At 40.4% G+C, this 16,092-nt stretch overlaps 2 protein-coding genes and 1 long non-coding RNA gene across 4 annotated transcripts in view; 2 read left to right on the forward strand and 1 right to left on the reverse strand.

Moving 5' to 3' along the window:
- Nucleotides 1-6,029, forward strand: part of REN (renin) — a 29,970-nt gene extending 23,941 nt beyond the window's left edge. Inside the window, exon 9 of the mRNA XM_051998566.1 lies at nucleotides 5,665-6,029. Coding sequence (XP_051854526.1) covers nucleotides 5,665-5,880 — 216 coding nt within the window. The 3' untranslated portion in view covers nucleotides 5,881-6,029. The remainder of the gene's footprint in view (nucleotides 1-5,664) is intronic.
- Nucleotides 3,092-11,485, reverse strand: LOC127562677 (uncharacterized). The gene is made up of 2 exons (XR_007953750.1): nucleotides 10,983-11,485; nucleotides 3,092-3,456 (listed from the first exon to the last, which is right to left on the reverse strand). It is a non-coding gene; the product is annotated as an uncharacterized LOC127562677 (long non-coding RNA).
- A 151-nt stretch (nucleotides 11,486-11,636) lies between these two features.
- The window catches only part of ETNK2 (ethanolamine kinase 2), a 31,698-nt gene continuing 27,242 nt past the window's right edge, over nucleotides 11,637-16,092 (forward strand). Inside the window, exons 1-2 of one of the 2 annotated variants that reach the window (XM_051998568.1) lie at nucleotides 11,637-12,015; nucleotides 14,982-15,241. In XM_051998568.1, coding sequence (XP_051854528.1) covers nucleotides 11,746-12,015; nucleotides 14,982-15,241 — 530 coding nt within the window. In that variant the 5' untranslated portion in view covers nucleotides 11,637-11,745. The remainder of the gene's footprint in view (nucleotides 12,016-14,981; nucleotides 15,242-16,092) is intronic. The other variant, XM_051998567.1, reaches the window with a different exon arrangement.

Raw genomic sequence — 16,092 nt, forward strand, 5'->3', positions numbered from 1 at the left:
ATTCTGGCTTATTTTCTCAAATGAATTGATATTTTATTGAGTCATATAATGTTTCACCCTAGTAATTTGATTGATATAATACTAAAAGTGTAAATTAACTTTGGTAGCATTATCATTCTTGTTATATTGGCACGGCCTTGCCACGAACATTGAGTATTCCTCTAGCTATTTAATACTTAATTTCTTTGAGAAGTACTTTGCAATTGAATTTGTACCAGTTTTTTGTGCACTTTTAGAGGTAGATTCCCTGCTATTTTATGCATTTTGTAATTATTTTGAATGGAATTTCTATTATTCTTGTGTTTTATTGTATAGAAATGCTGTTGATTTTTAAGGATTTATTTTGTTTGCTGAAAGTATTGTCTCAATTACTATCTTTGTTGATTTCCCAGGATTTCCCAAGAAAGCCTTATATCATCCACAGAAATAGTTTTATCTTCTCTTTACTCTATTTCTTTAACTCTGTTCTCTTATCTTATTGCTACTGATAACATTTTCAGAACTGTACCAAATAATAGTGGAGAGGATAGGCATCTTTGCTTCTCTTTTATAATTTGTTGGAGAAAATTTTAGTATATCCCATTGATATGCTCTTTTGGTTTTAAATAGATGCTTTTTATACTATTTTTTAAAAAGGCCCCCTTCTTTGCCTATACTTTCCAGGATTTTTAATATAAAAAGAGTGTTGCATTTTATCATAGGCTTTTTGTGTGTCTACTCAGATGCTCTTGTGGTTTTAGATAATTTAGTTTTTAATAACTCTTAGTTGCTAGGTGACACAGTAGATATAATACTGGTCTGGAGTAGGGAACACTTGAGTTCAAATTCTGCCTCAGATGTCTGCTAGCTGTGTGACCCTGGGCAAGTCACTTTAGCTCTAGTTGCCTCAGTTTCCTATTCTATAAAATCGGGCTAATAATAGCAGCTCCCTCCCAGGGTTTTTGAGAGGATTAAATGAGACAAATGTAAAGGGCTCAGCAGAAAGCCTAACACACACACAGTGAACACTATGTAAACATTAGTTATCAGCATTATTATTATTACTAATTATGTTGATTATTTTCCTAATATTGAACCAGTTTTGCATTCCTGATTTAAATTTGACCCGATCATAATGAATGATTTCTTGGAAAAATCACTGTAATGTTTGATAGAATTTTGTTTAAAATTTTTGAGTCAATGTTCATTAATGATATTGACTTTTAGTTTTTTGTGTTTTATCTTTCTCTAATTTAGAAATTAGAACAATATTTGTCTCATAAAAGGATTCCAGTGGAGTGTTTTATTCCTCACTTTTTGAGAATAATTTGTGAAGTATAGGTATTAAACATTCTCTCAAAATTTTATAGAATTCTCTCATGGATTCATCAGGACCAGGTGGTTTTTGTTTTTTGTTTTTTGTTTTGTTTTTTTTGGTTTGTTTTTTCATTTTATAATTTCTTTATAGGTAAATCAATTTCCTTTTCTGAGATTGAGTTATATAAGATCTATGTAAGGTTGTTTGACAGTTTGGATATTTTATATTTTTTAATGGATTCTTATTTCTTTTGTGTCCTCAATTTTGTTAACATACAGTGATACACAGTATTTTCTGATTATTTCTTTTATTTTTTTCTGCTTTTACTGTGATTTTGCTTTCCTCATTTACTAATTTTTTACTCTTTTTAATCAGATTAGCTATTGGTTTGTTGATTTTATTATACTTTTCAAAGAACCAGGTTTTAGTTTTATTTATAATTTCTTAATAGATTTTTTGTTTCTAATTTATTTTTCCCCTCTAATTTTTAATATGTTCTACAAAAGCTCTTAATTGATATCCTCTTTTCCAGTCTTTCTTTTCTCTCTGATATCTTCACAACTGCTAAAATAATAATCCAAAGGCACAACTCTGATACAGCCATTCTTTTACTCAAAAATTTTCCATGTCTTCCCACTTCCTCTAGAATATTAGCAATTTTCATGCCTTATAAAAATCTCACAGATTACAATACTTTCCCTTCAGGCAAAATACAAGCTTCCCCATTTGACTCCCACCTACCCTTTCCAATCTTATTTCATAGGATTTTCCTGTGCAAATTTTGTTTCAATCAAATTGGAAATTCAAATTTCCATCTCCATATTTTTAAGTCAGTTCCTTATACCTAGAATTCACCCTTTCCACATCCACCTTTTAGAATCCTTGCCTTAATTTGAGGCTCAGCTCAAATACAATCTCCTAAGGAAAACTTTCCCTTATCCTCAGTAGTCAAGTGTTTTTTCCTCAAATTACTTTGTATTTATTTATACCTATGTGTTATGTCATATCCAGTAGAAAGTGGCCTCCTTGAGGACAGACACCTATAGCACAGTATAACCAATCAAATATGCTTCAGGTGTGTTGAATGGAATTAAATTAAGAAATCTGAATTCTAGGGGCTATTCTCTTACTGGTCCACTGTATGATTTTTGTGTGTTCATTTCCCTCACTTACGACCTGAGCTTCATCACCTGTAAAATAAGGCAATTGGACTTTAGTTATCTTTCAATAGCCCCCAGTTTAAAGATTCTACTAAATAGCATTCTTCTCTAGAGAGCAGAGTTCTACATAGGTAAGGCACGAGAATCTTGACCATGAGGTAGTCAAAAGATGGTTGATCTTGATTCTGGACAAATTATTTACTTCTCTAACATCCCTCGTGTTTCCTCATATTTAAAAAATGATGATAATTTTTCTTTTCACTACCTTAAAGCATGTCTTAGCCTTAAAGATAAAAACATGCTAATTACTTATATTTAATATTAAGTATTTATTGTATTTATGATATATTATACTTATAAAATATTTATATTTCAATTCTACTTATAAGTATTACCAATGATAAGTATTTTATATTTATAATAATTATTACTAAGCATATAGTTATAATAATTACTATTTATAAGTATTACTTATAATTACTATTTATAAGGAGTGCTTAGTTATAATAATTATTACTATTTATAAGTAGTACTTGTAGTATTACTATTAGCACTTATAGTTATAATAATTAGTACTACTTGTAAGCAGTACTTCTAGTTTTATAAGTATTTCTATTTATAATAATTATCAATATTTATAAGTATAATATATTTTTTATTATTATTAAGTGCTTCACCAAGGGTCTGCTTCAAGAATTTCTTCTGAGAGTTTCAATTGCTCTGTTAAAATAGTTTGAGATGCTTTCAACTCCTAGAGTAAGCCCAGTACCAAAGAACTGTGCAGCTGGAGTAGAGCAAAAGGTATTAAGTAACACAGTTATGTCCACAGATACCACTGGTTAAGAGTATGGAGATGGTCTTGTTCAGGACAGGGTCAGTCATCTTAGTTTCTTTTCCTTATGGACTTTCATCTTCTTAGGTCCCCTGATGTTTTACCATCCAAACTAAAAAAGTCAATTCTGTATTTTCTGGAGAGAAACTAGAACTGGATTGCCTATCCTGAGTGGAATAAGAGAAAATAATTACATTTAGTAACAAATTGTCACTTTAAGGTTTCTAAAGCATTTTATATCTACCATTTTATTTGTTGAGATAGATTGAGAATGAGAATTTTTCTGGAGGCTGCACCCTCAATTGGAACCATTCATGGGAGATAGAGGCAGATGGGGCGAGAGGGAGGAGGAAAGGGAGGATAACCAGAAATGAATAGCAATGCCTGGATTTATCAGATTGAAAAGATGATAGTGGGATTTATGGAAAAGGGAGAAGCCAAGGTGTTAGAGCAAATATAGGATCCTGAAAAAATGGGTAGGTGAAGTGGTGAGATAGATGCCATAAAGACAGAGAGTGTCTGGGAAAATACATTGCTCAACACATAGTGAACTGTTAGGTGGCATTGTACCTGGAGTCAAGAAGACACATCTATATGAATTTAAATCTGCCCTCAGACACTCACTCCCTGGGTAAGTCAGTCAACCCTGTTTTGCTTCAGTTTTCTCATCTGTAACATGTGCAGGATTAAGAAATAGCAAACTAATCTAGGATCTCTACCAGAAAAACCTCAAGTGGGGTCAACAAGAGTTGGATATGTCTGAAACAAATGAACAACAAAAAGCATTTAATGGTTGATCAATGGATGGATCAATGCATTTCAATCAAAGAAGCTAAACAGGAATTAGAAAGAAGATACCCCCCCTCCCCAAAAAAAGGCTTTTTAGAAGTTCTTGAAATGGACAAGGACTGGACTATAGTGTTCAGGACCTTCTATCTCAAACAGAAAGAGATTTCTGTGGGTCTCACATTTTTGTTCAGTAGTTTTTCAGTCATGTGTGACTCTCCACATATATAACTTATTCATTCATTCATCAACCATTGAATGTCTTTTGTTATTTGTTCAGTTTCAGTTGTGTGCAAATCTTTATGACCTCATTGAGGGTTTTCTTGGCACAAATATTGGGGTGGTTTGCCATTTCCTTCTCCAGCTTATGTTACAGATGAGGAAACTAAGGCAAACAGGGGCAAGTGACTTGCTCATGATCACACAGCTATTAAATGTCTGAAGTCAAATTTGAACTCAGGAAATGGAATCTTCCTTACTCCAAGCCTGATGTTCTAACTATTTTGCCACCTAGATGCCCTCTATCAGCCTCATATTAAATTCAAAAACTATAAATGAACATTATCTACATTGTATTGTATTTTTATTTATTTTGCTAAACATTTCCCAATTTCCCAATTTATTTTCATCTGGTTTAGGTAGCACTGGGGAGTTTTACATCTGGTCTACAGCAGTGAATTTCACAATTCTGAAGTAGAAAAATTCCAAGGTCAGCTAATAATAGAGATAAATATGAAGTAAGTTCCAAAAATTAGCTTCCCAAGTACAAGAATGGGGAGAGGTATATAGAAAATAATTTGATGAAAAGATCAGAGAGATTCAGTGAACAGCATGCTCAAAAACAATCAACATTGTGATAGCAATTCAAAAAGCTAATTTAGTTTTAGGCTATTCAATTTGGGTAATAGTATGGAGGAGATACTAGTTATTTTGCATTCTGCCCTCTTCAAGCTATCAAGAGTATTGTATTTAGTTTGGTGGGCTGCATTTTAGGAGAACCATTGATAAGATGGAGATTTTTCCAGAGGACAACAACCAGGATGGTTGGAGACACTTGGGGATGTTTAGCCCAGATAAAACTTTGGGGGAAGGATTGTGGTGATGGGGAAAATGTTAGTTATCTTTAAATGCTAGAAAGGTTGGCTTGTGGAAAAATAATTCAATTTTGCTGCTTGACTCCAGAGAGAAGAACTAAGATCAAGGATGGGTGGAAGTTGTAAAGAGGAAGATTAAAACTTACAAGTAGAAGGATTTCTATAAGGAGAAATCTCTTAAGAAGAGCTAAGCCCCAATAGAATGTACTGACTCAGGAGGCAATAGGTGCCTTCCTTCTAGACTTCTTTTAACTTAAGGTTATATTGCAGGTGGATTCTCACTCAGGTACAATTTGAACCAGATGGTTTCGGAGCTCCTTTCTGAGTTTCTATGATCCTTTCTCTTTCAGTTCTAAGATTCTCTTGTGATTTTATCACAAACAAGAACTAAATGGAAAAGATTTGCTAAAAGCTGGGATTGGAGGGAAGGAGAGGGAGTGAAAGACCATGTGAACTTATTTGGGGGAATCAGTCCAAACTAGTCTCTCTTTGCAGGATTTGAAGAGCGATGATAATTTTTGCTTGCTAGCCTTCCGTGGCCTGGATATACCACCCCCCACAGGACCTCTATGGATTCTGGGAGCAACCTTCATCCGAAAATTCTACACTGAATTTGACCGGCACAATAATCGCATTGGTTTTGCTGTGGCAGTCCAACCTGTTCCTGGTCATGGGGCCAAAAGACAGAGGGAGATGCTGTCTGGGGCCTAGCCTGCATCCCTTTTGGATCCTATTTTCTCCCTGTTGGGTTTGATTGTGAGACAAGTTCCTCCATCTTGCTCTCTTCCTTCTCTATTCCTCCAGGCCACTGTTAACCTTCTGCTTTAATTGAGAATAGAATAAAGTTTCAATGCTCAAAACTGGTACTGTCTATGAAATGAGAATCAGGTTTAGCAGGAACTGGGAGGAGAAGTACCACTATCCATGTGGTAACCATGTGGTTAAGAACATAGGACAATAATCAAGATGAACTTTTAGACAAATTCATATAGGCTCATAAACCCTGACATCCAAATGGACACATGTATCACCAATTGTTATATAATTGTAATAACTTCTTAATTCCAGGACTTCCCCTTCTCTATCTGTAAGATGTGTCATTTGAATTGATTTTTCCAGCTGTGAGGAGATATTTTCCTTATTTCATGAGTTGTCATGGCCAAAAAATGGCGATGAGCCTCTCCACATTGAACTAGACTCAATCTTTGAAAAGCAGACTCCATTTGTTGCTAAGCTCTAACCTGGTTCCTTTTGCAACCAAGGGCAAGCATTTGAAAACCAACTGGTCCAAGCAAAGGATATAACCAGTGATTGGCCTGTGTAGCAGGAAAAAGCTTATTGGCTCATACAGGAATTATCCATGACCTTGAGGCTCAATAAAGTTCTCCCTGAGCTAATCAAGTCCTGACGTGAATGTATGAATATACACATACAGGTACTCAGAACCAGAGACAAGCATATTTAAATACAAAGACACACATGTATCTTACATGATGTACAATGTACCCATATGAATTCCTAATATACAAAGGACACCAACACATAAGAATAACATATATGCATGTACAGAATTAGAGACTCTCAAGAGACTTCTAGTCCAACCTCATTGCTAAATGCAGGAATCCCCTCTACACTGACCCATAACTAAGAATTTTAGCATCTGTGACAAATACCACAAGCTGCTTTGGAAGCAAACAGCATGGAATAGGTGCTTACAGTTGGGATGGAGGAAGGGAGAAGAGAAGATAGATCTGTGATTGGTAGAGAGATCCCTTACATTAATAAGAGGCCAGCAACAGGGAGACAATTCACAGGTAGGGAGCAAGGTGGGCCAGGATAGGAACTCATCCTAATATACCATCAATTAGCATCTTATTTTTTATTTCTTTTTAAATTTTAATAGTGTAAACTGTTCGGTTCTGCAAACATATATTGTATCTAGGATATACTGTAACAAAATTAACATATATAGGACTGCTTGCCATCTAGGGGAGGGGGTGGAAGGAGGGAGGGGAAAAATCGGAACAGAACCGAGTGCAAGGGATAATGTTGTAAAAAAATTACCCTGGCATGGGTTCTGTCAATAAAAAGTTATTATAAAATAAATAAATAAATAAATTTTAATAGTGTCTTTAAGAAAAAAATCTTTATTTCTGATATATTAATCAATCAAGCATTTTTGGACAATAGTTTTTTTATTTTCAAAATATACATGCAAAAAACAGTTTTCAATATTCATCCCTGAAAATCCCCATGTTACAAATTTCCCTCCCTCCTTTTCCCCTCCCCTATACAGCAAATAATCCAATATATGTTAAATATGTTCATTTCTTCTATACATATTTCCACATTTATCATAACATTTTATTTTCCAAAAATTAGTTTTGCTCACTAAATACTAAGTTCTGTTATTTTTATGCTGCTAAAGACTCCAAGTACTATCTAGACCTTCCAGATTTAGTATCCTAAGACAAAGTCTTGGGAACCTCACCTTAGTTATGTGTCTGCCTTTTCAATAAGTGGGTTAAAAGCACAGTCAAATGCCAAGAACCACATACCTATAGAGTGGATGGACAGGCTTTTGGCTTTTGTTGTTTGTTTGTTTTTTAATGATAGTTTTTTTTTTATTTTCAAAATGCATGCATAGATAGTTTTCATCATTCATTCTTGCATAATCTTGTGTTCCAAATTGGACAAGACTTTTTTAAGTCACAGGCGAGATTTATGAATTGTTCCCCTATCCCCAAGAGAGCTTGTGCCTTTTCTATAACACACATGGCTTAGATGACATCACAAATAAACATACCTCTTGGCCACAGAGGATAGACTCTCCAGTCATTAACATTTTGTACATTTTCACCAAAAAACCCTCAAACAAACAAAAAACCTCCACAACAATATTGAGAAATCTATCAAGTTCCTGCATGTTGGATCCTATCTTTGACTAGTACCTATACGACAATACTCCAGAGGATCTGCTACTTCATCATTGACATGGATGTTCCCTCTAATGATGCATGTTGCAGATCATCCATACTTGCTCTACCGGTTATGCCCTTCCATAAATCCACTGTAGGGGTTCTGTCTGATATGCTGGAAGCCTTTTTTTCATTCACTTAACATAGCATGAATAAAAATGGAGCATGAGAGCTATTCAGACTAGACACTGGAAAATTGGCTGCCTATTCTTCCTACTTGAAGCCTGGGTTCTTCAAATATACAAATGAACAGATATTAGCCTAATGACATATGGAACAGTCATCTCTAGGGGAGACACAAGAACAGATCCACCCTGACTATAATCTTTTCTCTCATCCTGTTCTCCACCTTATTTTCTTCACACATAACCTCCATCCCCCAGCTGGGGCTACTACCTCACTAAGTCATGTCATGAGCTGGACACAGTTCTGGAGTTGGCCATAAATGGAAGAGAATCAGACTGAAGGTAAGTGCCCTGGCCCCCATTCTTTCCTTTTCTCTTATAAAGAGTTGCTTATTTATCTATTTATTAGAAAGGGAGATTAAAATGGTACCATCAGGGCCCAGATTGCAAAAGGAATCAAGCATAAATATGCAATTTTAAAAATTCACTTAAACTCACTTAAAAGTCAATAGAAATTTATTAAACACCTGCTTGTTCAAAGAATTGTGCTGGGTACTGGAAGTAATAGAAAGTTTAGAAAAGATAATATTTCTACTCTCATTGAAGCTTACAGCCTCATAGGGGAATAGGACACCCAAATACAGATAATTACAATAAACAACATTATATGATGTATATGCTATAACTCAAAACCAAGCGCTCTGTGAAGTACCAGACTTTCTAGTTATAACTTTATCTGAGGAAAGGGAGAAAGAAAGGGACTTTTCAGATATAAAGAAAGTGTGAGCAAAGGGACAGAGATAGGATGATGGTAATTCAGGGGACAAGTCTGAAAGGTTTTGTGGGCATCAATTTGTAGGCATTCATGCCCAAAAAGGTATTTAAATGAATATTAAATAATATTTGTTGGCTGACTCCCTGGGAGAGAGAGGAGGGGGGCTACTGGGAGAAATTCTGGTAATATAAGAAACAAATGTTATCAATAAAATGTATTTTAAAGAAGAGAATATTGAGACATTACAAAGAAAAGTTTGACCCCAATGAAGAAATATTAAAAGATATCCCCCACATAATTCCTCTCTTTTTAGAAAAATTGGAAGTCCATGAATATAGAACATTGCTTTTTTCAACATGTTGGTTTTAATTCATTTTGCTCACTTTATTTATCTTTAAAAAATTATTATGTAGGCTAGCTTTCTGTTGAGTGGAGGGTAAGATACAGAAGGAAATCTAGGTGATACAAAAACAAAAGATCATGTGAAAAAAATTAAAGATTTTTGAACATAGGAATAAGATGACAGCAACAAAAAGGTCATTCTTGCACACATATGAAGGACGAATGAGATTAGAGTATGGAAGTGGGAAAGATTACATGCCCATCAATGAAGTTCTATATTAATTGTATTTGGATGGTGGCAGTGGGAATAAAAAAAAAAGTGGGATTAATTTGAGAGGATTTTGTAAGTAGAATTAACAGGACCTAGTTAACTGACCAAATATGTGAAGTGAGGATGAAAGACAAGCCAAAAATAATCACAACCTTTCAAGTCCGAAGGACAAATAACTGTGGGGGAGGGGCAGAAAGAATAATATGTTCAACTGTGGATACATTGAGTTGGGATTATCTTGTTACTTAATTATCCCTATTGTATCCTACTCCCCCATAGAATATAAGCTCCTTGAGAGTAGGACTGTTTCCTTTTCATTTTCCCCCTCCTCCCTTCTCTCCACCTGGTGCATAGCATATAGTAGGCACCTCATGTTTATTGAATGGTTGAACTGGACTGAAGTACTGGTGGAAGATGGAAGTCAACAGACATGTTCTGCAGGAAATTGGGCATTCAGGACTGGAGGTTGAGAGGAAAAGTCAGGGCTAGAGTTTTGGATTAGATTTAAATAGGTTAAAATGAGCTCAAACGCCGGTGGACAGCTTCTTGAATGAAGACCAAGAGTGGCAACCGCTTGGGGTCAACAGAAAGGGTACCAAGTTGCCATCTTCTGCCCCTCCCACCCCAGCTTCACTCCTTATCAGTGATCAGGTGATTTCAGGGGAGTCAGGCCTATGAAGATAACTGCTAGACAGCGAGTGAGTGCTTCCACCGCTTAGCTTCGTAGCTCCGGGGCCTCAGAAGAGCAGCAGTTATCTCCAAGGTCCGCTGCTTGGCCAGCTTCACTCCTAGTCCGGCTGGCACACGCCCCTCCCAGGAAGTGATTAGTGAGATTATCTCCAGATCACCAGGCACTCTCAAGTAGAAAGTATAAAATGCCCTCATCCCTCCATCTCTGGTGTCTGCTAAGCAGAGCTAGGCTTTTCTGTTTTGTAATGGGGATTTTTGTTTATTTTTTTTTAATTCCTCTTCAGTCAAAATCTTACTAAAATGAATATTGAAAACTAATTTTCCACGTAATGGGAAAATAAAATAAAAATACTATTAAATGCAAAACAAAACAAAATGCAAAACTTTAACAAGGCTCTGGAGTGGGGCAAGAGTTTGTCTGTAGAGCAAGAAGCTTTGGACATGGCTGTAGAGGTGCGAGGACTCTCCCAGGTGGGCTAAAAAGGGGGAAAAGGGTGTCTAAAAGTCAAGTGGAGGGGGGAGGGAGAGGGTGAAGAGTTACTCTTATTGGGTTCAAGAAGTTCAGAGAGGAGTTTCCTCGTGGCAAGGGACTCACTGTAGGGGAGAAATGTGCAGGGTGAGTTGAAGCTGACCTGGCAGTCAGCCGGACGCTCATTCTCCGGCTCTGGCCCAGGAGTCTCTCAGCTTTGCTCTTCTACCCAGGCTCTGGCAACTAGATGCTGAAGCTGCCAAGGATTTACTCGGAGGGAGCCAGGGCCAGTCCTTCCCAAGCAGAGAAGGAACTCCCCCTCCGTGGGGCCAAAAGGAAAGTGGGATGGGAGTCCAGGCAAGGCCCGAGAATTCTTGGAATCGGGGGACCCCCCGCGGGGGAGGGGCGGGGAAAGGAGGGAGGAGGTGGAGCGGGGGTGGGACGGAGAAGGCCGGACAGTGCATGCCCCTCCCCCAATCTGACCACCCCCCCCCTCCCGAGGGGGGGTACGAGAAGGAGGGGGTGGAGGGAGAAAGGAGGGGGACTCACTGCTCCAGCCGGAGCTTCAGGTTGCTGCTGCTGGAAGCCGGCTGAAAAATCAGTGAGACCATCCACCATCACGGCAGCTTTCTTCTGGCAGCGGGGGCGGGCGCTTCCACGGCTTCCCTCCCTCTGGCCCCTGGCCCCTGGCCCCTGGCCCCCGGCCCAAGCCTCCGGCTCGTGATGTCACAATCCCACCCGGACCGAGTGTTCCAGTCCCGGCTCCCAGTTGTCCGGCTGGGAAACAGGGGATTGCTCTGGGGGAGCTCGTTCGTGAGTCATGGACTTCTCCAGGCTCCTCCTCTACCACTCCCACTCCCTCGCTGGCCCCCCCCACAAGGGCTAGCGTTTGCTCCTCGGGCTCCGAGGGGGTGGGGCTGCTGGGAATGGCTGTTCGCCCTTCTCCTCCTCTGCCCGGCTCCCTATTTTACCTGAAGAGGCAAAGATCTTGCCCACAGTGCACATGGGGCATGGAGGAGAAGACAACGGCACAGTCCGGGGCCAGCGGGGCCAGCCGGGAGCTGCCAGGCCCCCGGAGGATATCTGCGGTCCAGTACTTCAATATTGCAGTGGACCAAAATCACATCCTTCCCGGGGCCCTCCGGCTCATCCAGGAGCTGCGCCCGCACTGGAAGCCCGAGCAAGTTAAGACCAAGGTACGCGGGCGGAGGAAGGTGCAGGCTGGGCGGTGGAGGGGCACAGAGCTCCGAGAGGGGTGGGGTGGGGGTCTCCCAATCCCTTTCTTCTGCACCCCCTCCTCAGGCCGCCCCGGGGAGGGGAAAGCAACACGTTTCTGGGGATGAGGAGGCTAGAGAGGGGACTGGGGGCTGATCCCGAGAGGAGGCGGGGATGCTGCTATGCTGCTGCGTGTGTCGGAGCTACTCGAGAGCTTCTCTGCAGGAGGCATGGGGTGGGAGGTGGTTGATTTTTTTTTATTTGCTTGGGAGGGCCGAGGAATACAGGGTTCGCTCTATCTTCAGGGGATGGGACTCCCCGATTTCTTTCTCTCTCTCCCTCTCTCTCTTTCCTCTCCTCTCTCTCTCTCTCTCTTTCCCTCTTCCTCTTTCTCTCTCTCCCCCCTTCTCTCTCTCTCCCTCCCTCTCTCCTTCTCTCTCTTTCCCTCTCTCCCTCTCTTCCCCCCCTTCTCTCTCTCTCTCTTCCTCTCTCACCACGCCCCCTCTTGCTTGTTTCTGCCATGCTCTGTAGGAGAGGGTTCCATCGCCTGGGGATACCACCTTTGCTCGATCATATCTGGTGTGCCTGGCATATATACCAAGTACAGGGGGCTAACTTTTTCTGGGAACCCAAATTACACTCCCCAGATCCATAGTTTATCTTTTTCCGGGATTCTTGCCTTAAATTAACTGGGTACTCTCAGAAATCAGGTGGAGAGGTTCCTAGTTATACCTCCCTAGGGGAGAAAAAGGGCCTCCCTAAGATTAGGCTGCCTTCACCAACCTCTTGACTTGTAAGCAAAGTCACATACAAAGACATGAATAGAAGGTGAAGGGAGGAGTCATCCATAGCACCCAAAAGAGCATGGGATGTCTCCTAATCAAGGAGAGCTACACAGTTTCTCCAGCTGACACATCTTTTCTCCAAGAAAAGGCATCACCTGTGTGCACACATCCTATTCCACCTCAGGGCCTACTCATTGAGAGAACATCTAGTCTCCCCCAAGAGGAATGTTAAAGCCTGAGTCCCCCAGACTTGTTTGTGAGAACGGCAGGACACTCTGTGCTGGTAGTTATGTTAGAACATTGACCAAGGAGTGGAAGATGGGGAGAGGAGCCAGCCGTAGCCCCCAGAAGGACATGGTTCCTATCCAAATAGAGCCAGGCTGACTCTTTAGCTGGCACATCTTTTCTCCAAGAAAGGGCTTCACCTGTGTGCACACACCCCATTCCACCTCTGGGCCTACTTGTTGAGAGGTGAATGGCCAGTCTTCCCCAAGAGGAACATTAAAGACTGAGTCCCTCTGACTTGTTTCATAGGATTGCAGGACACTATGTTCCACTGGTCATATTGGAACATTGACCAAGGAGTGGAAACTGCTATGAAGGTCCAGGGTGAACTGTGGAAAATGACATTCCAGAGTGAGGAGAGCCTCAATGTGTACCTGCATGTTTGATGTGTGCTAGGGAGGGTTCATTTAGAAGAAATAGGTAATGTACACAATAGTAGAAAGAGTACTGATGTCAGAGTTGGTAGAAGACTTGGTTGGGCTCTTCTAGCCCTAATTCTGACATTAATTATGGGGCCTTAGGCCAATAATGATGTCACTGTACCTCAGTTTCCTCTGTTAAAAAAAAAAGAGTAAATTGCCTTGATCTTTTAGGTTTCTTCTAACTAAATATTCTTATTCAACAAAGTACTTCCATTTTGTGCTCTTCTGTGCCTTACTTCCCCCTTTATAATCTTGGTGAAATCAGTCCCTGTGGGCCATCTGTGCAACCTTGGGAATAATTGCCTTCTTTCCACCCAAGACAACATGCAGGTGTCTCATTGATATTCTGATGACATTGCTCCCTGCCTCAGACAACCAGCTGAGTAAAGGGTAATAATAGTATTCTAGCACTTTAAGGTTGACCCTGAGATTCCCTCCATCAACCCTGTGAGGTAGGTAGTACAAATATTATTTTCTCCATTTTGCAGATGAGAAAAAGATGACAGACTCAGATTAAGTTCATATAGCCAGTAAGTGTCAGGGCTGGGATTTGAACACAAAACTTCTGAGTCCAAGGCTATAGCATACTTTTAGTTCTAGCTGCTAGAGGTGCCTATGTGGAGGGGCTCCTGCTTTGCTCCCTTTGCCTGTACTGTTCATCTTTGAGTTAACTGAAAGGAAGAAATTCAACTGAAGATAAGGGAGAAGAGTAAGGGGTTAACCTCTATGGACCCCAGAAACTCTCCATCCCAAGGCCCAAGTTGTGAGGAAGAACCAAACAACAACCAAGATAAAGTGGCCTGTCATTTTTTACAGGCTCAGCTATAGCTTGCCTGGCACTGGGAGAATAAGCAGAGACACACTGATTGGGTTGAAAAAAAGTGGAGAGGGCACTGGTGGGAAAGAAGTACCCAGTGGATTTTTGGGCACATCTGGGAGAATTATAGTAATTAATCTCCACAAAAGTCCTACTCTGATGCCTCATCATGATCTGAAGGTGACCTGGGGTTCTCAAAGGCAATGACAGCTGAAAACAAGCTCTGGCAAGTCCTCCTAAGCTGAGAAGGCTTCCAAGTATGGGCCCTCTCCTGATCTGTGTCATTGTCTGTGGCCTGTTCTAGCTAAGCTAAGAAAGGTTCAATGAAAAAAAAAACAAGGTTGACTTCCAGGGAGTGGATCATTTTGACTACAGCACCTAAAACATCCAAACAAATCAACAATAGCTAAGGCAGGGAGGGGATCCAACTCATATCAATTGAAGGGAATACTTATAGTAAATCCTGGATCTTTTGGAAAATTTGAAATACTAATGTCAATGTAGACTCTTCCCATTAGCACACAACTTAATAGTGACTCCAGTGGAACTCTGAGTGGGGATGATGGGGCTGAGAAATCGAGCAGCCCTTCTCCTCCCATTCCCCTCAGCTCCCCTCCCCCCTTTCCTTAATTGTATAGCGCTTCACTGATGGGATCACCAACAAGCTGGTGGCCTGCTTTGTGGAAGATGACATGAAGGATGCAGTGCTGGTCCGTGTTTATGGGGAGCGGACAGAGCTTCTGGTGGACCGGGAGAATGAAGTCAGGAACTTCCAGCTCCTTCGGGCCCATGGCTGTGCACCCAAACTTTATTGTACCTTCCAAAATGGCTTGTGCTATGAGTTTCTCCCAGGCATGGCTTTGGGGCCTGAGCATATCCTTGAACCCCAACTCTTCAGGTGAGGCGGTCTCTGGAGTCCAGGGAGAGGTTGGGAACAATTTGGATTGGTGGTGGGGAACCTCTGGGTTCAGATTGTATATTTATTGTATATTTATGATATACTTCTGATGGTCTTATCTTAGGCCACCTGAGTTTTAAGTCCTTAAGCCACATTTTGGCCAACGGCAGGTTTAGGGATTTGGAGGAAGGGAGAGGAGAAGGAGGTAGAAATTGACAGAACTTTGGTTTCTTGGATAGATTTTGTTTGAGTGGCAAAGGAGTTCAAGGAAAGGAAGGCTGCATCCCAACCTCTTCTTCTAGACTTACCCACATCCCTCCAAAACCTTAGAAATGGCTAACTTGTTCAACATTTTCTTTCTGTAAATATTTTATTGCCCATCATGTGTTAGGTACTATATCTAAATCTCTAGAGTGCTTAGAGTTTCTCTGCCCTCCCTTCCTCTTGCCCCTAGCCCAGGTATGTACAGAAACTGGGACCCATTCTAGAACTTGTATGTATTTTATCTGAGCTCTGTGAAGGCGATACAATTCTTCTCAAGCTGGGCTTCCCTCTGTATCCCTGGGCTTGAGGATTCTGGGAGCTGGACTTTTCTCCACCTAACCCAGATACATGTACTTAATTATTTCAAGCCCTGGTATGAGCTACCTGTATAGAAAGGAGACTTGGAAATGCTCATAAACAAGCTACTCCATCAAGCATTGCTAAGAGGCAATCCAATCCAGTGGTTTTGAAATCAGGATTCTAATTCTAGCTTTGCACCTTATTACTCCAACCATGGCAAGTCCCTCCTTCCACATTCTTACTCCTTCTAAGGGCTGGGCTGTGTCTTGGATTTCCTTAGTAAAATG

Source organism: Antechinus flavipes, chromosome 4 (genome assembly GCF_016432865.1).
Source record: "Antechinus flavipes isolate AdamAnt ecotype Samford, QLD, Australia chromosome 4, AdamAnt_v2, whole genome shotgun sequence".
Taxonomy (NCBI): domain Eukaryota; kingdom Metazoa; phylum Chordata; class Mammalia; order Dasyuromorphia; family Dasyuridae; genus Antechinus; species Antechinus flavipes.